Source organism: Diceros bicornis, chromosome 15 (genome assembly GCF_020826845.1).
Source record: "Diceros bicornis minor isolate mBicDic1 chromosome 15, mDicBic1.mat.cur, whole genome shotgun sequence".
Lineage (NCBI taxonomy): Eukaryota > Metazoa > Chordata > Mammalia > Perissodactyla > Rhinocerotidae > Diceros > Diceros bicornis.
Window position 1 is genome coordinate 66422733 of NC_080754.1, and position 27668 is coordinate 66450400.

A 27668-nucleotide genomic window follows, 5' to 3' on the forward strand; every position below is an offset into this window, starting at 1 on the left:
CCAAGTGAAGCCACTACCCTAATCACTATAAATGGAAATACAGAGTAAACATGAAATTAAAGAGCAAGTGATGTTCATAGTTTGGTATATGTATATGAATACAAACCCAGGCATAAAGGCACAAATATATTTCTTTTTTAATCTTTCGAAAAACAAAAATATCAGTAGGTGTATGTGTTCTCTCACTGGCCAGGCTGTCAAAATGAGCTTCCATAAAAAGCTCATAAATATGGGGCCGGTCTGGTGGTGTAGTGGTTAAATTCATGTGCTCTGCTTCAGGGGCCCAGGGTTCGCCAGTTTGGATCCTGGGCGCGGACCTACACGATGCTCATCAAGCCATGCTGAGGAGGCATCCCACACAGAAAAGCGAGAGAGACATACAACTAGGATACACAACTATGCACTGACTGGGGCTTTTGGGGGAAAAAAATCTTAAAAAAAAAAAAAGAAAAACCAAAACTCACAAAATAATCAAAGACAATCTTAGTGAGAGAGATCACTAACTGGCAACTTGAAGAACTTCCAATGTGAGTTTTTACAACACTTATATATATATTTATACTCACATACATTATTGCCCAGACCAAAATAGTAGTTAGGCTTGATTTCTTCATTGAAATTATATTTTGTCATATAGGTAAACACAGAGTAAATATAAAAATATCAAACTATGTATTACAGCCCTTGAAACGGAAAAATCTGATAGAGTACACTGACATGATGTCCAATATTTTCTCCCTTGTCACAGGGGCAGTCCTAGACATACGTACACACTAATATAAAAATATATGATGGGAAACATTTACTCACATTTACATCTGTGTGATGAATTAAAACACAAAGAGCTGGAAGAATCTGGAGAGAGAAATGCACAGATTTTAAAAATACATAGATAAAAACATATATACAATGGTATCTACTTTAGTTTAAACACAAAAAAATGCACAAAAACACTTGTTTACCTCCTGAATGGTTTCCATTGGGGGTGGTGGGTCTTTGTGGCGACATAAGTTGACCATAACCCAAGTAACATTTCTTAAAAATGTTATAGGAATAGATGGACTTATGAAGGAAAGTAAAGGTTTCACAACTCCAAGACTTATGACATAATCTCTACACTGTGGCCCATCACCTGTAGGAATAAGCATTTATTACTTCAGTGAAATATGTCGACAGTAAGCAATTCAGAAAACATAAGGCACAGGGTTCAATGTGCTGCTTCCTAAATTTTAACCAGATATACTATTTAGTTTTATAAAAGTTTTAGACAATAATAACTAAGTTCATAAGTTAGGTCTTTGAGTCAAGAAAAGCAACCTAGGTACTAAGATTTTTTTTACACATTATTCATGTATTCAGGTTTATAAGCTGCTCACCTATAAAGTTTTTATGCCAGCTGAATGTTAGAAGCCTAAGGGTTCTTTAAAATACTTTGTGAGCAGAGCTGTTGCTTTTATCTTCTCTCTCAATGGTACTCTCAGTTTAACAAACTCATGTAATAAAAAAAGATATATTGAAAAACTATTGGAGAGAAAATATTTGTAGAATAACTATAAATTATTCCATACACTTAAAAACTATGTCAAAAAAAGGGGAGGGGACCAATACCCCTAGAGCAGTGGTTCCCACAGTGATTCTACTGAAACAGAAACTTGCGGGTCCAGGATTCTGTGTTTTAACAAGCCCTTCATACGATTCTGGTAACAGGCTAAAGTTTGAGAACTGCTGCCCTAGAGAACTGTCAAATTTAATTTCTGTATCAAAAGTGTCACTGTAATTTCTAGTATGAGAGTCATGTTGAAGTATAACCTTCCATAAGTGAAAACACTTTTCCTCGCATTACAATATTTGGCAATAAAATACTTATTTGTTTTGCATCCATGTATTCTAATTAATTCTACAATGCCATTGAAATTAAAAAACAAAGATCAAGACGCTGCATTAATGGTTCTAAATCTAGAATTTGGTATAAAAACAAAAGAGTGAGGGACCCTGGATACACAAACGATAGCATTCCTAATAGCAATATACCGTATGCCAAGAACAGTTTACAGAGATTTTCACCCTTTGGAAAATTCATAATCACGGGACACTATCACTTACCTTCCATCTTGGCCCCCAAAAGGGCAATAAAGAGAAGGTATATCAAAACAATACTGATTACTTCCATGAAAGAACAATAAAGAATCTGTGGCAAAATAAACTTTAACACCAAGAGACACGATACAGTTCAGACTCCAGATTTTATCTACCCTGCACTTAAGGATAGTTCTTTGAATTTTTAGGTTTGGGTAAAGTTAGGCTCTAGTTAAAAAACAAATCCTTGAAATATTAAAATTGTCTTTAATTATTCTTCCTACAATTATTTATCAGAGAAAAGCTGAAAGGTATGGTAATCATGGTGTTCAACATTTAATGAGACTGTCTACAAGCTACAGACACCTCCTGGATAATGGTGACCTCATGACGACGGTGGATAACATTACTATACTGCAATGTACTAAAATCCACAAGAGATACAAAACATTTCAATTTAGACTCTTCTCAGAACTGCCATTACAGAGAAAAATTATTGTTAGTTTAAGTTTTGCCTCTTCGTTTTTTCTTATTACTTTCTCTGATAGTAGAGACAGTTGAAGAATAAAATGGACCCCAACATAATAAAGGAAGAACAGGAGAAGATCTAAATCATATATGTATTTCATAATTATTCAAATAATTAAGAGTTGAGTATAAATAAAGAGATACAAAGGCATCATAAGCAACAAAAATATTCATTCTGTTTATTATTGGTTTAAACAGCTATAATTTTTGTAAACAATTTCACAAAAACTAGTGCTGAAAAAGACAAAATGTTTTTCCTTTTCGACTACTGGTAGTCATTTTTATTACACAGTATATGATAACAACAATTGTTGGACTGTTATTACACATTTTATACAAACCTATGATATTTCCCAATGCCCACACTGCTTGCTCACAGACATTTTGATGGGGTGAATGGAGAAGCCTCAGGAAAAGTGGCACAGCATCTGAAGGAGGAAAACATAAGTCTGAAGACACTGCTATATGTGAATTATACCTCAATAAAATTGCAAGAAAAAAAGGTTGAAGATACTATACTCTAAACCAAAAACCAATCTTGTTTTTTGCTGAAAGTTCAAAAGAAAGAAACCTATCAAAAATATTTTAAATATACCCTCATTTTCATCACAATAAAGTAGTGGAAAAATTCTGACTAGCACACTACTTATTCAGCATCAAAATGACAACTTTAACATAGACAAATGTCAAAGTAAGCTGGTAAAATTTCATTCAAAATTGAACCTGGATTTAATTCCAATTTTAAGATCAATTCCTTATAGATTAAGCATTACCTTCAAATTTGGGGTGGGGGGGGCGGGAAAGACCCAAAATGTCCGAGTAATTTTTGAACATAGAGATTTAAAATTAACTTCATGTGGGTCTTTAGACAGGCCAGTGATTCCTGTGCCACATGAGACCTTCTGAATCAGAAAGTGATTCTGTTGCTTAACCAGAAATGGGAAACACAGAGAAAGGTCTGTATCTGAACAGAATAACACTGCAACAAACATATGATTCTTCTATTTCCTTTCTTCCTTTTGATATTACTTTGAAAAATGATATTTAAGTACCCGTAGCTCAATCACGCTTTCTTATAATAAAAAGTAATTCGTTTATCCATTATTTTTGGTATATTAAGACAGACTAGCAGTGTGAAAACAAATTCTAAGCCTCTTTCTAATCTTTAAAGAGCACATAAAACAGAAAGGAAAAAGAGTGAGGAATTAAGACATTGTCTTGAAATCAAAAATTTACTGAACAGTTAACTATACAAAACAAAACCAAAAAACCCCTAAAAAACCAAAAACGAAAACCACCTGAACTCAAAATTAAACCAGTTTTATTAAGATTTCAGGTAGTTATCTTTTCTATTTAATATTACAACACAAGTGTCTACATAATAAAATGCTAACTTGGATAGCACTTTTGTTCTCCTTCAAAATCATGTAGAAATTAGTGCTTAAGATTTTAACAAGCACAGACAAGTAAGAGGATTTTAAAAGTGCCTTCTTTAAAATGATTAATTTCTTTGATGGAAGAATCAAACAGCATTCATGAAAACAACACACTCCAGTTATTACTTCCAATAGTAATTTCCCCCTTACATCTCTTGGAACATAAAAGAAAAACAATCCTATTATAATAAAATGGAAAAAAAATTCAAGCCATTCTTTCAATAGGACTACTTTATAAGGAAGATTTCTCTAAAAACACACCATGGAAATCTCATTAAAAGAGAGGCCAGGAGGCAGTATGGCAATGGAAAAACAATTTTATTTCTATGATATCCTATAAATAAAATATAACTACAATAATGTAACCTGCTACTATAATTAGGAAATGTTCTCAGATTCAAAAAGGAATCAAATGAATTTCTGGAAATAGAAAATGTCAGTTACTGGAAGATGATCAAAGTAACATACTTAAGCTGGCCTATTTCAACTACCCTATGTGTTCTTGGATAGCTATTATTTTATAACATAAACAGTTTTATTCTTTAGGAGAATTACTGTTTACTTTTTACTAACTTCTTTTTTAAAAATCACAATTTTGGCTGTTAATAACCAACTTACTGGACTGAACTACTGCTTGAGTTTGTTCAGAGGTTCCAGATGCAATGTTCGTCAAAGCCCACGCAGCTTCGAACTGTAAAGAAGGACTGCAAAAAACAAATAGTAGGGATTTTTACATTGGCCCAAATATCTACCAACCATCTCTCCCCTCTAGCATTCTGAAACTATTAAATATTTTGTTTCAGAAGGTATCTATGTATCCAGCACTTTTTTAAAACCTCCAATGACTTTAAAACACCTCCTCAGGTGTCCTTATTTTCAGTAAGAACTCTTTATTAAGATACTTGCACATTACCACCCCAACCCGAGTTTTCTCAAGTACCTATCTGGCCAAACTAGTTTTTGCCAATTTTCAAAGCTTAAAGGTTAAATGTATCATTCTGAAGTCCCTCCTTGGCCTTCACCTTCATCTCTTGGTGTAAACACACCTTGCACTGTTTCTCACTTGGACTTTTCTACTCCATCTCATAAGCCCTTTTCTTTTTTCTTTAAAGATCAAACTAACTACTAGAAAATCGTGTCTTCTGCAAAGGATACGTCCTAAATTATTTCTTAAGATAATGTACTTACTTGTCATCTCTTTCAAGACAATGGACTAAAATAGGCAATATTCCAGATTTTATTAAGTCATCAATTGGTGGATTTCGATCACTGGATAGAAGCTTCCTATAAGAGATATATATACACCCCTCGTGAAACTTAAAGATATATATTATAATTCGAATTCATATATGATATAGAGATTACAATAAATCTGAATATTTGGCACAAGTACTGTCTCTGAAAGTTACTTTTTAAGTTTATATAATGCAACTTTTTCTCTATTATAAAAAAATTGATTTATAAATTTACAGATTATTAATAATTAGGAAAAAATGGCAGACATGAACGACTTTACCACTTTTTTAGTTAGTCCAGTAATATTATTCCCTCAATAAAGTCCCAATTGTGACATAAAAAGACAACTAAATGCTTTATATGTGTTACCTTTGGACTTAATTTTTAGGTCAGAGAAAAAAAGTGGGCAGACTCCTTCAACATGGTATTTATCTTGCTAAGAAAGGAATTAAGAGGTCACCAAAATATCCCAAATTATTCATACTAGGTCACAACAGAGTCAAAGGACAAAGGCAGCTAGGCTGCTGGTATAAGTTTACAGGTGACACTAGTGTCCAATTCTTCATCCTACTCAACACACCAAATCAAAGGTCATAAAAGCTCTTCAATATTCTCATCTCAGCAACTAAGGTGAAATGGAATAAGCACAGGAATACACAGGAAAATATTCAAAGAGATATTGGAGATATTAATATAAAAGAAAGACACATCCTTAATTTCACGGAGCTTAGAGGGTAAAACAGCAATACCCAGTGCCCATTTGTACATGTGGAAGACTGTAGATTTAGACGGTAAGTCCTCAATGTGGCCTGACACAAATCTTCACCCATCTGAACCGCCTACACTATATAAAGACAATGTTTAAGAAAGCAAGAAATGACCAATCAGATCATTCCCCTATACAAACCAAGTGATGGCTGCTTATTTAACTACCCTATCAATGTAAACTCCTTGACCTAGCTTTAAACCACTCCACAAGTTACCTAACTTACCTTATCTAATCTTACCTATCTTATCTAATTAATCTTATTCTTTGTAACTCAACAATAGGTCAGTTGTCTGTCCCACCATTTCAATCACATTTCCAGGCCCTTCACATTCCATTCTTTCTATCTAGTCAAAGTCCGTTTCGAGTTCTATGTTTTCGCAATACTCTCTCTGAATTCCAAGACTATTTACACAGCATACGCCTACATTTGTTGTTGAGTATCACTGTTTTTTATATAGTTCTGCCCTTCCAATTAGGTTCTAAACCTAATTGGAAACCTAAAGAGCAAGAATTATACCACATGCTTTTACACAGTATTTTCCATAACACAACACATTCTTTGCAGAAAGTAGGAAATAACCCAGTCTTTCTTAATAAAGCTTCCAGATTTAATAAAAGAAAATTTTTTTACTACTTTACTGAGGACATTCTTAAAGAGAAATGGCCTTTTTTTCTTTGAGTTGTGGGAGATCAAAATTTGGCCACCCTGAAATATATCTCTTTACCTTGATTGTTTTCTCTGAGGGACATTTGACCTCCCCCACTAACTGCCTAAAGAATTTGACATGGTGGCTCCTTCCTGGAACAGATCTTCTATCATGATGGCTATAAAGATAATGTAGGATAGAGGTTACAATAGCAAAGGCACCAAGCCTCTTTTATCAAAAAACTCTGTCTCTCCCTGACCACATTATCTATAGATGACCCCAAAAAGAATTGTCCTCCTGCCCTCTGAAGTCCCAGGCCACTACCCACCCCCAACACCCTCCTCGCCTTTAGCTGCAATACTTAAGTAAGCAGCTTAGACAGAGGGACGAGTTGCTCATTTCTGAGTTTCTCCCATGTATACATGTTAATAAACTTGGTATTATTTGCTCCTGCTAACCTGTCTTGTTGATTATTTGGCCAGCCAGAAGAACCTTAAGGGAAAGGGCAGAGGGAGATTCTCCCTCTTCCCCCGACAGAGTGCATATAATATCTACAAAATATAACATAAAATCAGTCTGGTGCCACTGGCTTGATTTGTGCTCAAGCGCCAGCAGTTTTACCCACAGTTGCTTTTGCAACATACATGTAAATGTTAACACAGTAAAAAAAGGCAAATAAAGTCCTAGAATTATCGTGAAAATAGGTTTGATCTTGTACACCCCCACTGAAGTTGTCTCAGGATCTCCAAGGGACCCACAGACCATATTTGAGAACTCTGGCCTTAGGGCTTCAATTATCTTACAGAATTCATGTTGAGAAGAGCTGCTCCAAAACTATCAAGTACTCAACTGTGACAATGGTAAGCATAATGTATCAATTTCTTAATCATTCTTCCTATAAACATTAATTTGCCATTTCGAGATGTGAATACTTCTGTGATGTTCTTCCTACATAACAAAGTCCTCTGTAAGAAGTTCTTTTACCTGTAGTGGGCAACACTGTAATTCTGTAATTTCCCTATCTGTTCTAGGTTATTTAAAGTGAATACACAAAAGTGGGAAAAGTCTAATAAATATAAAAGGGATTCATGCAATAGATAAGGTATTGGATGGGCCTGTGAAATCTTTTTCCACTTTGAAATTCTATAACTAGGATCAATTTCTTACTTAACTGTCTCTTTCCTGTTGATAATCACAACACAGGGTGTTATTCTCATATTGATAAATATACAAAAGAAACCATTATATTGTACTACGATACAGCCATGTCTTTCCCAACGTATTTATTAATACAAAGATCTCAGTAATAAGTTTTTTCTGTTTCTTTCCTTAAAATATGAGGGTATAGGTTTCACAACAGAAATATGCAAAATAACTTACTATTCCTACCTGGAAACAGACTGGAGTCTTTGTAGCCCTAAATCTTAATGTCTACTTGCCTATACACTGCTATAATAAGCTTATAACTTGATTTATTATTTTATCAATATGAGGATTGTGAGAAGAATTAACTACCTAGGCAGGATCTGAAAAATCTGACCTTTTATAAAATTAAACCTATTAATCGGTAAAAAGTAAAGCTTTATAAATAATGTTCTTCTATTGGTCTACGGCAATAACCTGTCAATCAACTTTTCCCAAGCATCTGTACATGTTTTGCACACTAAAGCTTCAGTGTATTTGTGAGTTTAGACAACTGCTACCAGTTTTAGTACTCTAAATCAGAGAATAATGTTTAAGATAAATTCAGTTGGTCTATGACCGTTCTTTATTGTTTGTCATCAAGGTTAAATATGAGTGACAGAACTACTATATAGTGAAAACCCAAAACAGAATTCCTGTATAAGTTATAAAATTTAACTATGTCCTCAAAATTTAACTTACCTAGCAGCCTGAACTGCACTTAATTGAATTCCTTGGTTATCACTTGAAGCATTCTATAAAAAATAAAATAATTTTTGATGTAGATACACAATAATTAGTTGTTAAGTTCAAGAAATACAAATGAAGAGAGGAATAAAAAACCTTGACTTACTTGAACAATAGCTTCTAGAGAGGTATTTTGCTGGGGAAAAAGGTAAAGAGAAAGCTAAGTTAAAAAGTCCCCTTAAAATTCTATACTTACGTCAATTCTTTCACTGGTAGTTTTAAGTTACCAGAATAACAATAACTTACCACTCTATAATCACCATCTATATCAGAGTCTTCACAGATATCTTCATGTGGTACATTCCTTCTCTTTAAGAGATGTTCATCTCTTTTATTCTTAAAAAAAAATAAAAAATAAAAAATAAAAAAAAGAACTTCAGTTAAATAAAAAAAAGCTAAATACTTTCATACAAAGGTTAGGCAATCCTGTGCCTACAAACTAAAATATGAAGTGTCTTTTAAAGGTAAAACACAAATGCAGAAAATTAAACCAAACTGAATTAAACACTTAAGCAACACTAATTTGAGCTCCAAACCCCCAAATATTACATTTTTAGTGAACTGTGACCTATGTCTAAACAAACTAAAAAACAAAAAAATTTGATTAAAAAAGATAGTGTACAGTTTAAGCCAGAACCAAACATACATATTTATTTAAAAGTACTAAACCATTTTATACATCATCGGAAGCTTCTCTTTATCACCTAAAAACAGAGTCAAAGCAAAAGTTGGGCAGTTCAAAACCAGACAAAATCAACAAAGCCTTACTAAGTCAAGGGCAGCTGGAATTTCACTTAAAATGTTTGGGACAAATTTAAAAATATACTCTCAAATATAACCTACTTTAACACTTGAAAAGTTGATGAAATTTGTAAGTAACAAGTTCTTTTCAGGGCATAACTACTACCTGTACATAGCAGAAGTATTTAGTATAACTGTATACCTATGACTTACACTTTACATAAATCATTTAAAAATTATAGAGGAAAAAAACCATCTGATAATTTGCTTATCTCTATTTTTGGATAATGGACAAGTTGTATTTTTCCAACTTCAAAAGCATGTCATATTTAGTCAAAATCTTTCAGTTTTCAAAAGAAAAAGAAATGCTAAGCCCTTGGGATTAATATACATTTGATATTTTCTATATATACTCTAATGTTACAATTATGATTAGAAGTACCCAATATTAATCAGACTCACCTTCCTTAATTCAACTACAACTTCATTTCGTTGCCTTCTCATAGTCTACAAGAAATTAAAGAAAAATACTGTAAAAAAATCACCTCAAATTCCATCACCCAGAGAAAACCACTATTAACATTTTGATGTACATCCCCTAATCGTTTCTTCTAGTCATATATGTACATAAAGTCATATTTTACTCATAATAAAGATTATATATTACATAGATGATTTTCTATCTTAATTTCACATTCATATTCTCAAATATTGAAATTCTCTTTGAAATTATTAATAGATCCATAATATTGGATATATCATAAATTTTTTAAATGGTAACATAAGAATTATAAAAATACAAAGGTAACAAAGAATAAAAGAACTCATGATCTCACCATATAAACCATGACATTTTAAAAAGTAATACACATACAAGGTTAGAAATCTCAACTGCTTTAAAAAGGGGGAGGGGGAAGACTTCCTGCCCATCCACAGTCTCTTTCTCTAAAGGTAAACCTGTTAGATTTACTATGCATCTGACACACTTATCTATTTATTCTGTTCTTCACCTTATTTTTGTTTATTTATAGATCTTACAGATCTTCCACGGTAATATATACAGATCTATTTCATTCTTTCTAATGACCACATAATTATTCTATCACATACTGTAACCATTCTCTTATTTTTTAACATGTGTTTTTCTCATTTTGTGGTTACCTAACACACGGATACAGGCTCAGTGTAAAACATTCAAATGTTTAGAAACAAGTTCAAGCTCTTTCTATGTATAGGTTCGCCTCATTCTTTCTGACGGCATGTGCCAAGACATATTAAATGGAAACAGTAAGTCACAGAGTAATACTTAGATGTCTAACAAATATTTCAAACATATCCAAAATCAAACTTTTTTATTTTTGTGAGGAAGATCAGCACTGAGCTAACATCTGATGCCAATTCTCCTCTTTTTTGCTGAGGAAGATTGGCCCTGAGCTAACAGCCGTGCCCATCTTCCTCTACTTTATATGAGATGCCGCCACAGCATGGTTCTATAAGCAGTGCGTTGGTGCGCGCCCAGGATCCGAACTGGCGAACCCCGGGCCGCTGCAGCAGAGCACGCGCACTTAACTGCTTGAGTCACGGGGCCGGCCCCAAAATCAAACTTTTGATCTTTAACATATGTACTCTATGCCATCTCATATGATTCATACGTGGGGTGAGATTATGGGTTCTTTTATTCTTTGTACCTTTGTATTTTTATAAGCCTTATGTTATTGTTTAAAAATTTTTATGATATAGCCAATATTATAGATCTATTAATAATTTTGAGGAGATTTTCAGCACATGGCAACTCCATCCTTCCAGCTGCAGAGATCAAAAACCGGAGCCATCCCTGATTCTTTTTCTCTCACATTACACATTCAATCTGTTAATAAATCCTAATGGTTCAACCTTCAAAACTTATCCAAAATCCAACTACACATCACTACCTCCTCTGCCACTACTCTGGTGCAACCTACCATTATCTCTCACCTAGATTACTGCAAAAGCCTCCTAACTGTATCCTTCCTTCTACTCTTGCCCTCCATCTTCCTCCCCAGTCCATTCTTATCACAGCAACCAAAGTAATCATCACAGTGAATCTGAATTTTTGTGTGCCATAGACTCCTCTGGCAACCTGGTGAAATTGATGGACACCTTCTCAGATAGTGTTTTTAAAAACACAAAATAAATACTTAAGATTACAAAAAAACCTCAATTATATTGACATATAGTTGTCAAAAATATATAAATATGAAAAAACAAATTGTAATATACGTGCTTCAATATCACAGTAAATGGGACCTAGCAGTGGGTCCAATAACTACTATAATTTCAAAGTAATAATGACCATAAATGCAGAGTACCTTGCAACAACAATAATGTGATTTTTACTGGTGGTGACAAAGTCACACAGGTAACTTTAATAACTACTAAGGTTTACTGGTTACATTATTAAATGAAAGAAATACTGTTTCACTTAGAAGTTAGTGAAAATAAAGATGTAATTTTTTCTAAGTTCCCAGGCCCTCCTGAATTCTACCCAGAGATTCTGTGGAAGGACTCAATAAAGAATTGTTTTCTAAAAAGTAAGTCAGATCATGTTACTTCTCTGTTCAAAACCATCCAATGCCTCTCCACCTTGGAGTAAAAGCCCAGTCCTTACAATGGCTTCAGTCCACTCAAATCTTCCCAGCTCATCCCCTCCCCAATTACCACCTCTCAGACCTCAGCTCCTATTATTCTCTCCACTCATTTTGCTGTATCCTAACTCTGCCATTCCTCCAACACACTGGAAATTCTCTCTCTTCAAGGGCTTCACTAATATAGTCTATAGCAATTTCTAAGATGGACTCCAGAGCCAAACTGCTTGGGTTCAATTTTCAGCCTTACTACTTACTAGCTCTCTATGCCTCAGTATCCTATAAAATGAGGATAGTAAAAATACCTATTTCATAGGATTACTGTAAGGATTAAATAAATTAATATATGTAAACTACTTCGACAGTTCCTGGCACATAGCAGTACACGTGTTAGCTATTATTATTACTGCTACTGCTATTTCCTCAGGCTGTAATGCTCTTCCTTAAGTGGTGCTCACTCTCTCGTCTTCAAGTCTTTCAGATGTCACCTCCATGGTGAGGTCTTCCCCTTCCTAACCATCCAGCAACTCTCCATCTGGGTACTCTCTACTCCTCTGCCTTATTTTTCCTCCATATACCACTTATCACATTCTAATATACTATATATAGCTTTACTTGCTTACTGGTCTGCTTCCCCTCTCACTAGAATGTAAGTTCTATATATAAATAATAACATAAAAAATAAGTATTATTTCTTCTCAAAATGTATTGGCTAATCTTCTATGCACAGAAATCTTTACCTCAATTTTTGACCAAACCAATGTTTTCTATCTTTAAGTGAAGCACTGTTTAAGTGAAGTTTTAATTTGAGCTTTGTTACATATATAGATTTTAAAAATACCAAGACTCAGTTTAAAAAATACTAATAAGATAGGCTGCAAAATGAATAAAAATAATTAGCTAAGTACTACAATAAGAGTTTCAACATTCACTATCATTTAATCATTACAGCCTTAAGACGTAAGAAGAAGAAACACTTATTTCTTTTTACCGCCACGGAAACCGAAGCTTAGAGAAGTTAAATTACTTGGCCAAAGTGACATAGTTAGAAGTGGGATAGCCAGGATTAGAATTCAGTCTCATACAAAGCCAATTAACTTAAGCTATATTGTCTCCCACAAGTCTTAAACTCAAATAGAGTTCAAGCCAATTTTAGAACCCATGGTTCAGGGCCGGCCCCGTGGCTTGGTGGTTAAGTGCGTGCGCTCTGCTGCTGGCAGCCCGGGTTCAGATCCCGGGCGCACACCGACACACCTCTTCTCGGGCCTGCTGAGGCTGCGTCCCACGTGCAGCAACTAGAAGGATGTGCAGCTATGACGTACAACTATCTACTGGGGCTCGGGGGGGAAAAAATAAATAAATAAATAAAAATTAAAAAAAAAAAAAAGAACCCATGGTTCATACTAAAGCAAAAATCCTATTATCAAGACAATGGGCTCTGCATTAATCACAATACAAAAAGAGTAAACAACAACAAAAACTATGTCTTATACCTCACACAGAAAATAAAACCTGTAAAATGTACTACTTAAAAGACTGTTCAATAAAAAGCAGACTTCCGAGGGCCAGAAATATTTCTAATCGAAGAAAATTTTTATTAGTAACTATTCCATCTAAAGAAGCAAGATAAAGTATAATGGGCTTTGACTAACTTCTTTTCAAAACGCAAACTACTAAATAAATCCAAAACAACTACTGCATATTTACACAAATATTTTATTCCCATTACAGTACAGTCATGCCGCATGACGACGTTTTGGTCAACAATGGACTGCATATACGACAGCGGTCCCAGCCTAGGTGCGTAGTAGGCTATACCATCTAGGTTTGTGTATTTACAATCTATGATGTTCACACAACGACAAAATCACCCGTCGACCCATTTCTCAGAATGTATCCCCATCATTAAGTGATGCATGACTGTACACCTTATTCATTAAGTTTGGAGTTTCTGATAATTTGGAACTATTAATAAAAAATTTATCAAACCATTTTAACACTGTAGTTGTGACATAAGCCTTGGGCTGTTATTACTCACAGAAACTTACTGGCAAAATGAGAGATCTGACAATCTCTTTATTATAGAGCAAGAAAGCAAGAAAGAGTTTTCTTCTCTTGAGAAAAAGCTATTACCTCCAAGGTAAAGAGAAGACTGAATGAATTAGTAGAAAGACATCCTACACACCAGCCTGGCAGCCCTTATATTTTTTATAGTAAAAAACAAATGCCTTAAAAGTGGTATTAGATACTTAGACATTTTCAAGTCACAACTCCATCTCAAATCAAGGAATTTTATTTCTCTGGGGTCCCATGAAAGGAGTACATAAAGTTTCTTTTTCTAAGCCTTTCCTTATCTTCGAGAGCAGTGTTTTTATATACTACATGCAAATATAATAGTTGTGAATTCACATGACTTACACTGATGCAGTAAACTGTCAATGAGATTCCACAAGGCTACCAAACTGGCTAAAGGCTTATTTATAGGCCAAAGATCTATCTAAAGGATAGATCTGTAAATAGGGGGTTGGGAAGTGGGGACAGAGGCAGAGAAAGGGACTGGGTAGCGAGTAGAGTTCAGGCAGATCACTCAAATTTTATTTCTTTTCTTGTAATACAGTTAAAAAATTCTAAATTCAGGAAAAAGGGGACAAGAAATTGTCAAAAAATTCAAACAAGTGAATCTTACAGAACACATAATGCTGTATCTATCTAAAAGGAATTCAGTTTTTTAATTTAACAAATAATTACTATGTGTTCATTACTGTGCTAGGTTCTAGGGATTAAACACTTTCTCTGCTCTAAGGGAATGTAGGGTCTAGTACTTTCTTTCCTATTTATGGCTACTTAATTTCTAACTGGTGGCTACTTAATTTCTAAGTGACTTTTTAACAATGTATAGTTTTTCTTTAAAACTCTAACAACTACTAATTTAAGATATGATGATGTAATAATATACTGTATGAAATCTGAATGTTTTAAATTTTTTGAGTAAAAAGTTAGGGTTTAGATCAGTAAATTATTTCACTAGAGAAAAATATTTCAAGAAAATTCTTCTAAAGTTAGTCATACGAAGGATAAGAAACATAATGCTTTGATTTTATTTCATTCAGCCTGTCATTCATATCCTAGGAATGTTAATATTTAGGTAACAGCACAAAAAACAGAAGAGAATAAAAAATTTAAAAATTAATCAGGCATGAGATCTTTTGTGGGGTGATGGGATATGTTCTAAAACTGGATTGTGGTAATGGTTGCACAACCCCTGAAAATTTATTAAAAATCCCTGAATTGTACACTTAAAATGGGTGAGTTTTATGCAAGGTAAATTATATCTCAATAAAGCGATTTTTAAAGTTATATATACATCCACATACATATTCCCCCACAACATGAATTACTATTGTACTACTATTTAGAGCCTGTTGGAAAGCATTTACTCAATCATTCAAATATTTATTAATCACCTATTTGCTAAGCACTAGAAATACAAAGATGGACCATACATAGCATACCCATGGCCTTAAGGAGGCAGTACTCTTATGACTGAGAAGTATAATTTAATAAAATAGGAATAAGCCTAACATTTAGCAAACACTGGGTGCCAAACACCATTCTAAACATGTTACTTGATTTTACTCATTTAATAAATGTAATGTGTTATAATGTGCATACCGCTCTTGACAGCAGACAAAGTAATAAAGATGAAATATGAGCTGAATCTTTAAGACTGAATGGAAATTCATTTAGAGACAGGCATTGCAGGTAGAAAATATTGCATATATAAAAGAGAGGATTATAAAAGATGGCACGCACAGAATCTGTTGAAGAATGTCAGAAGCCAGGAATGGAAAGGTAGGCAAGGAGCCAAATCCATCATGTCATGAAAAGCTAACCTGCACATTTCAGAGAAAAGGGACTTACTGGTGTTTTCAACCCAAATGATCATCACATCCTAAACATACTTGGTACAACAGTACAACCCAATTGAGTTGTTCAACCCAATTTATATGATAAACCAAAAGCTAAAAATACATAACTAAAGAAGTCCGTTTTCCGATTCTTTTCCTATTTCTCCCCCCTTTCATCTCTACTTGCGGATCTCTAGCAACAGCCATCATGGTACTTATTCATGCCTTTGCCAGAGTATATATTGGCAAATTCTTGGCAATTTGCAGGTGATTAGCAAATAAATTCCAACTCTACATTTAGGACAATAAAAGGCAAATTTTAAAAGCTTACTCAAACTCGATTTATTTCTCAGATATAGTATTTATTAATAGTAGTAGTAAGGGGCTGGCCCCGTGGCTTAGCGGTTAAGTGCGCGCGCTCCGCTGCTGGCAGCCTGGGTTTGAATCCCGGGTGCGCACCAATGCACTGCTTGTCAGGCCATGCTGAGGCCGCGTCCCATATAAAGTAGAGGAAGATGGGCACGGATGCTAGCCCAGGGCCAGTCTTCCTCAGGAAGAAAAAAAAAAAAAAGAGGAAGATTGGCATGGATGTTAGCTCTGAGCTGATCTTCCTCACAGACACACACACACACAAAGAGTAGTAGTAAAAAAAAGTTCTAATTAGCACTACTAGTGATGGGCAAAAGTCTTCATAAGCAGAATCAAGTTCTTATCTCTCACAAGTAAAAATATTAATGCAGACTGAGTAACAGGGGTTGGAAAATAAATGCAGGGTAGGAGATCAGATTTAATCCTGGCAAACTATTGGAGCAGTTTTAAGAATTAATTCTAGTCTATAGATACCATACTTTAAAACAGTCCACATCTAAATTATAATAAGCATTGAAACAATTTATTAGTACATGAATACAGTTTTGAAAATCACAAAAAATGTAAGAAACTGTTAACCCATTGTTAACTCCAAGGAATAGGAATACAGAAGAGTTTCACTATCTACTCAATATTCAAACAATATGGAAATTATTAAATTTAAAAGTTATACATATCTATTTGGAAAAGCTAGAAAATAAAGGTAAGAAGAAAAGGAAAAAGTTGAATTTCCAGAGTTTTCTATAGTCACCTATCTCGTACAAAAGGTATACATATGGTAGAGGAGAACATACACGCATACATACATATGTCTCCTCCCAAGATGAGTTACTACTTTATGGCTACACTACTCTACTAGTATATGGCTAGCAGTCCCAACTTTACCTTTTTCTTTTTTTTTCGGTGAGGAAGATTGGCTCTGAGGTAACATCTGTTGCCAATCCTCCTCTTTTTGCTGAGGAAGATCAGCCTTGAGCTAACATCTGTGCCCATATTCCTCTGTGTTGTATGTGGGATGCCATCACAGCATGGCTTGATGAGTTATGTGTAGGTCTGCACCCGGGATCCGAACGTGCAAACCCTGGGCCACCAAAGCAGAGCGCATGAACTTAACCACTACACCACCGGGTTGGCCCCTCAAGTTTACCTTTAATTAATGTAATCTTAGACAAATTACCATGATTATGGGCATTAATTCCCTCATCTGTAAAGAGAGGGGATTCAACAGATCTCTAAGATCTTTTATGCCTCAAAAACTATCAATTTTATCAACTTCAAAAAACAATGTCACAGGGGCTGGCCCAGTGGCGTAGTGGTTTGCATTCTCCACTTTGGCGGTCTGGGTTAGCAGGTTTGGATTCCAGGCGCGAACCTACACCACTTGTCAGCCATACTGTGGTCACCACTCACATACAAAATAGCAGAAGATGTTAGCTCAGGGCTAATCTTCCTCAAGCAAAAAAAAAAAAAAAAAGGTTTAATTGCCATTTGTACAAGTTACTACACGCAGCTCAAAACTGTAAACAACTGAAGAGCTACTTTGTGGCTCTGGTATAGCTGCTCAGTGTTTTCACATTTTGCACTTCTTTTGCCTTAAATTACACTGCAATGTTAAAAGAACATGGAAATGATTGAGCTTTCAATAACTAGTTTTGGTAGCAGAGATAATTACCAAACAAATGAACTCTGTGTTGTTGGCGAGGTATCTGGTAGGCAAAGAAAAAAGTTTAAGAAATGACCAGAGGTTTGGTGAGACACATATAACCCTCTCAGAGATGGGAAACTTTCAGAATCAATTATAGAAAGTGGTTAAGGACAACACATAGAGAAATGTTGTACTAAACACATACTTAAGTTTTCTATGAGCAAAAGGGTACTCTCTTCCCTTTTAGAATGAATGAATGTATTATAAGGGATTGATCAATTGCTAGCAAGAATGACCATTTCTCTTCAAACGTTTTAAGTACTTCACAGAAGAAATAAAATGTCAGGAACTGACTGAATGACAGGTTGAAGAAAACTCAACACATGGGAAAGACACTGGGAAAAATTATAGAGAACAAGAAATGAAATGAGATTCAACCAAATTAAGGAAGTCAATAGAGCCCAACTTTTACACCACTGCTGAAGAAATCTGATTTCTCTGCTTAACTGGTGTACTCTCAGATGACAAAAACTATTTTTTTCCATGTATAAAAGAATATCAGATTAAAATGAAATAGGAAAAGCAAGAGAGATTAGGGAATGTTTTCCTTATATATTATATGAACATAATCAATTCAAATGCATGGTTTTGTTACAGAAAAGTCTAATACAAATAGCATTATAGGATTTTGTGACTGGAAAGAATAAAAATCATTTAAACCATCTCATCTTATAGAGAAAAGAACCGAGGCCCAGTGACTTCCCCAAGAATAGTAAGGCTCAGATTATCCTGGCCCCAGCCCAATGTTCTTTATACTACACCACACTACTTTTTCACCCTAGGTCTACTTCAGTTACATCTCTCTTCAAATAAAACACTTTTCCTTAGTATTTATTTTCAAAATATTCTTTAATTTTTCTTTGTGAACTTATATTCAAAGATTTCAACTTTGGCAATAGAAAAATCTTTATTAAAAGGCAAATTACTGAACCACTTTACTAGAACTTACAAAACATAACTCTAGTTACGCTCACACACTTAATGAACATGTATATCTCCATAGATAGCCATTCATTCACCTGACAAATGTTTACTGACCACCTACTATGTGCCACAAACTATTTTCAGTGCTAAGGATATAGCAGAGAAAAAAATGACAAAAACAACTCCCTTCATGGAACGTACATTTTAGTGTGGGGAGAAACAGCAAATAAAACTAAAATATATAGTATGTGAGATAACTGATAAGTATGAGAGAGAAAAATATAAAGCCAAGAAGGGGGATATTTTTAAGTAAAGACCTTAAGATGCATGAGCAAGCCACGGGGTACTTGGCAGAAAATATTCAAGGCAGAGGGATTAGCAAGTAAGAAAGGCCCAGACATGAGAAAAAAGGAAAGGCAAGGAGTCCAGGGTGGCTGACATGCAATGTAGCAGAGAGGAGAAGGAAATGGATGGCCGCTGTAAAGATTTTGGCATTTACTCTTAGTGAGATAGCCATGTTATGAAGTGAGCATATCTTTTTGGCACTCCAAAATTAAAAGGAAGACCAAGAAGGAACAGTCAGTGAGAGAGAAGGCAACAAGAATCTGCAAATCTGAGATCAAGTAAAAAAATTATTTTTTAAGGAAGCATAATTAACTACGTCAAACGGTGCTGAAAGGTCAGATAAGATGAGCACTGAGAACCATTACTGAATATAAATTTACTTTGTAAAGTAATTTAATATGACTAATCATCACCATAAAAACAAAGGTTCCAATATTTCCCTCATCTACTATGAATTCTGGTCTGTTTCTGTTACCCTTTATTCCCATCCTTGGACATTTAATAAGTTGAAAAATACTAGTCAAGACAAAGTTTCTAACCCACATCTCATTTACTGTGCTATAGTACTGTACCTGACTAAGTTACAGAACTAAAAGTAAAGTCTGGTATCTATAAAACATGAAGATTTCTCCAAATGAAAACAAAACCCCCTCTCTAGCCCTTCCTTGTTCTCTTAAGCCACTCTGCAGGCAGAGTCCCATTTCTCACTAGGCTGCAATATTTCTGGGACAAGAATGTGCCTAAATTTGCATAAACTGGCCATAGGAGTTCCCCTCTATCAATGCAGTCAATGGAGTAGACTACATTTTAACATATATATCCCCAAATTAACCACTTATACAAGAATGAACTGAAAAAAACTTTCAACCACGAAACATGTCAAATATACAAAAAAGTACAGAAAATCATAACATACCCACATATCAATAAATGTTACTATTTTTCATATTTGCTTTATTTTTTAAAGAAATAAAAATTTCAATGTTACAGATACTAAAATCTTCCCTCCTTTCCCTTTTTTTTCCTCCCCAGAAGCAACCATTTTTATGAATTTGTTTAATTCTCATGGATATTTTCAATGTATATCAACACATCTATAAGTTTTATATATAAATTTTTACATGAATGATGTCATGCCATATCCTTTTCTAAAAGAAACTTCATTTTTTTAGAGCAGTTTTAAGTTCACAGCAAAACTGAACAGAAAGTACAGAGTTCTCATGTATTCCCTGCCCCTCCCCCACTATCAACATCCTGTATCAGGGCAGTACATTTGTTACAACTGATGAACCTACACTGACACATCATTATCACCCAAAGTCCACAGTTTACATTAGGGTTCACTCTTGGTGTTGCACATTCTATGGGTTTTGACAAACGTATCCACTATTACAGTATCATACAGATTAATTTCACTGTCCTAAAAATCCTCTGTACTCTGCCTATAATCCTTGGAAACCACCGATCTTTTCACTGTCTCTATAGTTTTGCCTTTTCCAGAATGTCATATAGTTGGAATTATACAGCGAGTAGCGTTTTTTAAAGATTGGCTTCTTTCACTTAATAATATATATTTAAGGTTCCTCCATGTCTTTTCATGGCTTAACAGCTCATTTCTTCTTGGTGCTGAATAATATTCCATTGTGTGAGTGTACCACAGTTACTCATTCATTTACTGAAGAACATCTTTGTTGCTTCCAAGTATTGACAACTATGAATAAAGCTCCTCTGTGTGAACATAAGTTTTTATTCATTTCCATAAATACCAAAGAGTGTGATTAATGAATTGTATGGTAAGAGTATGGTCAGTTTTGTAAGAAACTGTCGAACTGTTTTCCAAAGTGGTTGTACCATTTTGCATTCCCACTGGCAAGGAAATCGAGTTCCTGTTGCTCCATATCCTCACCAGCATTTGGCACTGTTTTTTTTTTTTTTTTTTCCTTTAAATTGTGGTAAAATACATGTAACAAAATTTACTATCTTAACCATTTTTAAGTATACAGGTCAGTAGTGCTAAGTACATTCACACTGTTGTACACCCAATCTCCAAAACTGTTTTCATCTTGAAAACCTGAAACACTATACCCGTTAAACAACTTCCTATTTCCCTCTTTTCCCAGCAACCATCAAGCTACTTTCCGTTTCTACACATTTCACTATTCTAGGCACTTAATATAAGTACAATCATACAGTATTTGCTTTTTGTGCCTTGGCATAATGTCCTTAAGGTCCATCCATGCTGTAGTGTATGCCAGAACTTCCTTCCCTCTTAAATCAGAATAACAGAATGTATATAGACCACATTTTATTTGTCCATTTCACCCACTGAAGGACACTTGGGTTGCTTCCACCTTTTGGCTATTGTGAATAACACTGCTATGAAAATAAGTGTATAAATCTCCCAGTCCCTTTCAATTCTTTTGGGTATATACCCAGAAGTGAAATTCTATTTTTAATTTTTTGAGGAACCACCATACCATTTGCCATAGTAGCTGCACCATTATACATTCTCACCAACAGCACACAAGAGTACCAATTTCTCCACATTGTCACCAATATTTCTTATTTTGTTTTTGTTTTTTAGTAGTCATCTGAATGGCTGTGAGGTGGTATCTCACTGTTGTTTTGATCTGCATTTCCGTAATGATTAGTGATGTTGAGCATGTTTTCATATGCTTGTTGGCCGTTTGTACATCTTCTTTGGAGAAATGTCTATTCAAATCCTTTGCCCATTTTTAAATAGCTTTTCCTTTTGTTGTTGAGTTGTAGGAGTTCTTTATATATTGTGGATATTAACCACTTATCAGGTTTACAAATACTTCCTCCCATTCCTTCGGCTGCCTTTTCACTATGTTTATTGGGTCCTTTGATGCACAGAAGTTTTAAAGTTTGATGTAGTCCAATTAATCTATTTTTTCTTTTGTTACCTATGCCTTTTGTGTCATGTCCAAGAAATCAATGCCAAATCCGAAGTCATGAAACTTTTGTCCTATGTTTTCTTCTAAGAGTTTTATTGTTCTAGGTCTTACGTTTAGGTCTCTGATCCATTTTGAGTTAATTTTTGTATATGGTGTTAGGTAAGGGTCCACCTTCATTCTTTTGCTTGTGGATATCAAATTTTCCCAGCACCATTTGTTGAAAAGACATTGACATTCTCCCACTGAATGATCTTGGCACCCTTGTCAAAAATTGTTTGACCATATATGCCAAAGTTTATTTCTGGGCTCTCTACTTTATTCCATTGGTCTATATGTCTGACTTTATGCCAATATCACACTGTTTTGATTACTGCAGCTTTATAGTAAGTTTTAAAATCAGGAGGTGTGAGACCTCCAACTTCTTCTTCTTTTTCAAGATTGTTTTGGCTCTTCAGGATCCCTTGAGATTCCATATGAACTTCAGGATGGATTTTTCTATTTCTGCAAATAATGCCATTGGGATTTTGATAGAGATTGCATTAAATCTGTAGATAGCTTTGGACAGTTTTGACCTTTAACAATAATAAGTCTTCCAATCCATGAACACAAGATGTCTTTCTATTTATTTGTGTCCTCTTTAATTTCTTTCAGCAATGTTTTACAGTTTTCAAGTGTAAAAGTCTTTCACCTCATTGGTTTACTCCTATGTATTTTATTCCTTTTGACGCTATTATAGATGAATATGTTTCTCAATTTCCTTTTCAGGTTGTTCCTTGTTAGCGTATGTTGATTTTATATATTTTATATCCTGCAATTTTCCAGAATCATTTATTACTTTTAACAGTTTTTTTTGTGAGGATCTTTAGGGTTTTCTACATATAAGATCATGCCATCTGCAAACAGAGATAATTTGACTTCTTCCTTTCCAATTTGGATGCCTTTTATTACTTTTTCTTGCCTAACTGCTCTGACTAGGACTTTCAGTACTACGTTGAACAGACCCGGCAAAAGCAGGTATCCTTGTCTTGTTCCTGATCTTACAGAAAAAGCTTTTAGTCCTTCACCATTGAGTATGATGTCCGCTGGGGCTTTTCTTATTTGCTCTTTATTTTATTTTTTTTATTGAAGTATAATTGAGATACAACCTTATATTGGTTTTAGGTGTACAATGTAATGATTTGACATTCGTATACATTGCAAAATGATCACAACATTGACTCTATTTACCATCTGTTACCATACAAAGCTACAACATTGTTGTTTCCTGTGATGAGAATTTTTAAGATTTACTTTCTTAGCAATTTTCAAATTTGCAATACAATATTATCAACTATAGTCCCCATGCTGTACATTACATTCCCAAGACTTATGTTATAACTGCAAGTTTGTACCTCTTGATCCTCTTCACCCATTTCACTCACCCCTAAACCCCCTCCCCTCTGGCAACCACCAATCTGTTCTCTGTATCTATGAGTTTGGTTCACTTGTTTTGGTTTTTAGATTCTAGGTATAAGTGAAATCATATGGTATCTGTCTGACTTATTCCACTTAGCATAAGACTCTCAAGGTCCACCCATGTTGTTGCAAAAGGTAAGATCTCATTCTTGTTTATGGCCAAGTATGGTCTTTATTATGTTGAGGTAGTTTCCTTCTTAGTTTGAGTGTCTTTATCACGAAAGAGTGTTTAATTTTGTCAAATGCTTTTTCTGCATCAATTGAGATCATGTGGTTTTGCCTTTCATTCTGTTAACATTGTATATCACATTGATTGATTTTTATATATATTGAACCATCCTTGCATTCCAGGAATAAATCCCAGTTGGTCACGGTGTATAATCCTTTTAATATGGTAGTGAATTCAGTTTGCTAGTATTTTGCTGAGAATTTTTGCAATACTATTCATCAGTGATATTGGTCTGTAGTTTTCTTATAGTGACTTTGTCTGGCTTTGGTACCAGGGGTAATGCTGGCCTCATAGAATGAGTTCAGAAGTGTTCCCTTGTCTTCAGTTTTCTGGAAGAGTTTGAGGGGGAATGGTGTTAATTCTTTAAATGTCTGGTAGAATTCACCAGTGAAGTCATCTGGTCTTGGGCCTTTCTGTGTTAGGAGATTTTTGATTACTGATTCAATCTCCTTACTAGTAATAGGTCTGTTCAGCTTTTCTGTTTCTTCATGATTCAGTCTTGGTAGGTTAGCTGTTTCTAGGAATTTATCCATTTTATCTAATCTATCTGATTTGTTGGTGTATAAGTCAAACATATCCTTTGCAATACTCTTTTCTCTACAAAACACATGACAAGTAAAAACATTATCTTACATGAGGAAACACCAAAATATGGGTACATAAGTAACTACTCTAAGTGTTCAATAAAGGAATGATTGATATGAATTGATATGATGAGGGAAAACTTAACTGAGGCCTAGAGGCTTAAATTCAACTTGGAAATATAAATAAGAAATGGCAAGGTAACGGGGAGACTAGCAGGGATTTCCAGTAGGGACCCAATAAAAGCAAATACAGGAAAGAACCGAATGTTAAAGGCGAGGTGGATTCACCTGCCTGAAGCGGGAGAAGAGTCTGAGAGGAAGTTATATGGATGGGGCAATTATAAATTAAAAAGGTAAGAATTAATTTGGTCAGATATTTTAGTGTTTGCCTCTTCACTAGCATTTATCCAGCAAGCACTCAATATCTGCTAAACTGAACCAAGAGCCTGAAATACCTAGCTTACTAAGAAATTTTGACTGAGTCTTATAGACAACAGGAATCCACTAAAGGTTTCTGAGTTGAAAACTGAAAATAGCAATGGCGTTCTGGGAAATTTACTGAAGATCCTACTGCTTCTCATCTGGGGTGATTTTGCCACTCAGGGGACATCTGGCAATTTCTGAAGACAGTTTTAGTTGTTATAACTGGGGAGCAGCATGCTACTGACCCCTAATGGGCAGAAGCAAGGGTTGCTGGTAAACATCCTACAATGCACAGAACAGGTCCCCACAACAAAGAATGATCTGACTCAAAATGTCAATAGTGCCAAGGTTGAGAAACTTTTCTGTATTCTACTATGCGTTATTCTCATGAGAACTCAAATTCAAATATATTTGAAAAAATGTACATAAGAAAACATTCCAAAAGACTAATAGCAATAAGCTTATAGAGTATTTTATTTTTTTCATTTTTCTAAAAATTTTTTACAATTACCACACCATTATCATTTCAAGAGAAAAAAATAAATTTGAGAAAAAATCTGATTTAGTCACTAATTCTACTCAGAGTACACTCTTCTTTTTTTAAAGTTTCATTTAATTCCCTCAAGTATTTACTTAAGTGCCACGTACATGCTAGGCTCTGTGAGGAGAATTAGGAATAGAGTGGTATACAAAATGGACAAGGTCCATACTCTCAGGGAGTTTATAGTCTGATGGGAGAAATTAACATCGAGTAAATACACTAACAAATTATGATCAGTGTTCTTAAGGAAAACAACAAGGGAGTTTAACTTTCAATTAGCTTGTTCAGGGATGGCCTCTCTCAGTAAATAATATGGAATATTCAAAGGATAAGAAACAACCAGGCAGGTGAAGGAAAGGGGATGAAGGTGGAGGGCATTCTGACAGTGCAGCATGTGTGAAGAGGAGAGGGCTGTCGATGTGTTAGAGGAATTGGAAGATGATGAATGAGAGTATGGTAACTAAGGAGATAACAGGGTGAGAGGTAGGAGAAGTAGACAGGGACCAAATGTGGCAAGGCCTTCAAGGTCTAGGTAAGGGGTTTGGAAGCTAAATGTGGTGGGAACCTACCAAAGCAGAGGAGGGGTGTGATCTGATTTACTTTATTTTTTAAAAGAACTATGCTGGTTATCTTATGAATTGGAAAAGAGCAATGGCAGAAATAACACAACTACTGTGGAGATGAGATAATAATGAGGTAATAATGCTTTGCCCTAGATTTTAACAGTGAGAAGAAAGTTAACAGAAAAGTAAGAATGGAGTGATATTAACTAAATAATGTCATACTTACAACCTTGTCTAAGAGAAACTTCTCTTTGCAGGGATGCTGCTACAGAAGCAGGCAAAAGATGTTCCTTACCATGTGACACCCCTCCTTCCCCACACCACAGCTGACTGGTGGTGGGGGTTCCGGGGCAAGCACCCAATTCAGGAAAAGCCCATCCGTAAGCAGGCCAGCAGCAAAACAATTTGCTTCAGCTTGGGCAGAGCTTATCAGCTCAGATTCTCTCAGGAATTTAACGAAAAATTACATAAATACAAAGACAGTCAGTATCTAGGAAAAATAAAACTTAGTAGCTGGGTTAGTGGCTGCAGAGCAGTCCAGCGAAGCTCCATGAATTCCTACCACCAAGACACTCCTACATGAAGTATCTTGGATAATGTGAGAATTGGTTCCTTAATTTTCCTAACACTCCACGCTTATTTGACCTAGTCTGAGTAAAGTGTTCCTTGTATTCTTAAAATCTTAATCAACACACATATCCACTAAGATGAGATTTTAATTTTACAGAAATTGAGGCTAAAAAAATTATTATTAAGCTTTCCTAATGGCATATAGCTAATGAGATGCAATCCTAGTCTTCCCACTCTAAAAATCAAGCTTTTCCACAAATGTCAAGGGAAGTTACTGGACACCAAACATTTAGGATGTCCTTTCCCTTCAAATTTCAGGTATATTATTTATTTTAAATTTGAGTTTAGGGAGAAAAGATAAGAGATCTACTACAACACTAGCTCACAGCGACTGAATGTCCCCACAGGGTCAGTTTAGAGCAGGAATCTGAGAGATCTTGACCTGCTAGAATGTAAACTCCACGAGAACAGGAATTTAGCCTATGGTGTTCATTGCTTTATCCTTATTGCTTAGAACATAATCTCAGACACCAAAGCTGAATAAACACTTGCTGAGCAAATGAATTCAATACAGGGAAAAGCAGACGCAGAAATTACTGAAATAGAGCCGCCAAGAGTTCACCTGTGACCCTTAGGTAGTGGAAAATTGTCACGGTCCCTAGTTATTTCTCTTAATTAACAATTTGTGTTTTTTTTTGGTTTTAAATATAACAGCTTTAGTGAGATATAATTCACATACCATACAATTCATCCATTTAAAGTGTACATTGAGTGGTTTTCAATACATTCACAAAGTTGTACATCAATCATCCCCATCTAATTCCAGATCATTTTCTTCACTACAAAAAGCCCCACACCCATTAGGAGTCATTCCCCATTTCCCCCTTATCCCAGACCCTGGCAACTACTAACCTACTTTCCGTCTCTATGGATTTGCCTATCCTGGACATTTCATATAAATGGAATTATACAATATGTGATCTTTTGTGACTGGCTTCTTTCAGGTAGCATAATGTTTTCAAGGTTCATCTATGTTGTAGCATGTAGCAGTACTTCATTCCTTTTTATGGCAGAATAATATGTATTCTATTGTATGTATATATCCATTTATCGGTTGATGGACACTTACTTTGTTTCCACTTTTTAGC

At 34.9% G+C, this 27668-nt stretch overlaps 1 protein-coding gene across 2 annotated transcripts in view; it reads right to left on the reverse strand.

Moving 5' to 3' along the window:
* Positions 1-27668, reverse strand: part of KPNA4 (karyopherin subunit alpha 4) — a 58439-nt gene that overhangs the window by 20372 nt on the left and 10399 nt on the right. For both annotated transcript variants that reach the window (XM_058556484.1, XM_058556485.1), the window contains 9 exons: positions 9825-9869; positions 8868-8957; positions 8728-8757; positions 8577-8629; positions 5229-5324; positions 4659-4744; positions 2946-3032; positions 963-1132; positions 811-855 (listed from right to left, as the gene is read on the reverse strand). In XM_058556484.1, the coding sequence (XP_058412467.1) occupies positions 811-855; positions 963-1132; positions 2946-3032; positions 4659-4744; positions 5229-5324; positions 8577-8629; positions 8728-8757; positions 8868-8957; positions 9825-9869 (702 nt within the window). The remainder of the gene's footprint in view (positions 1-810; positions 856-962; positions 1133-2945; positions 3033-4658; positions 4745-5228; positions 5325-8576; positions 8630-8727; positions 8758-8867; positions 8958-9824; positions 9870-27668) is intronic.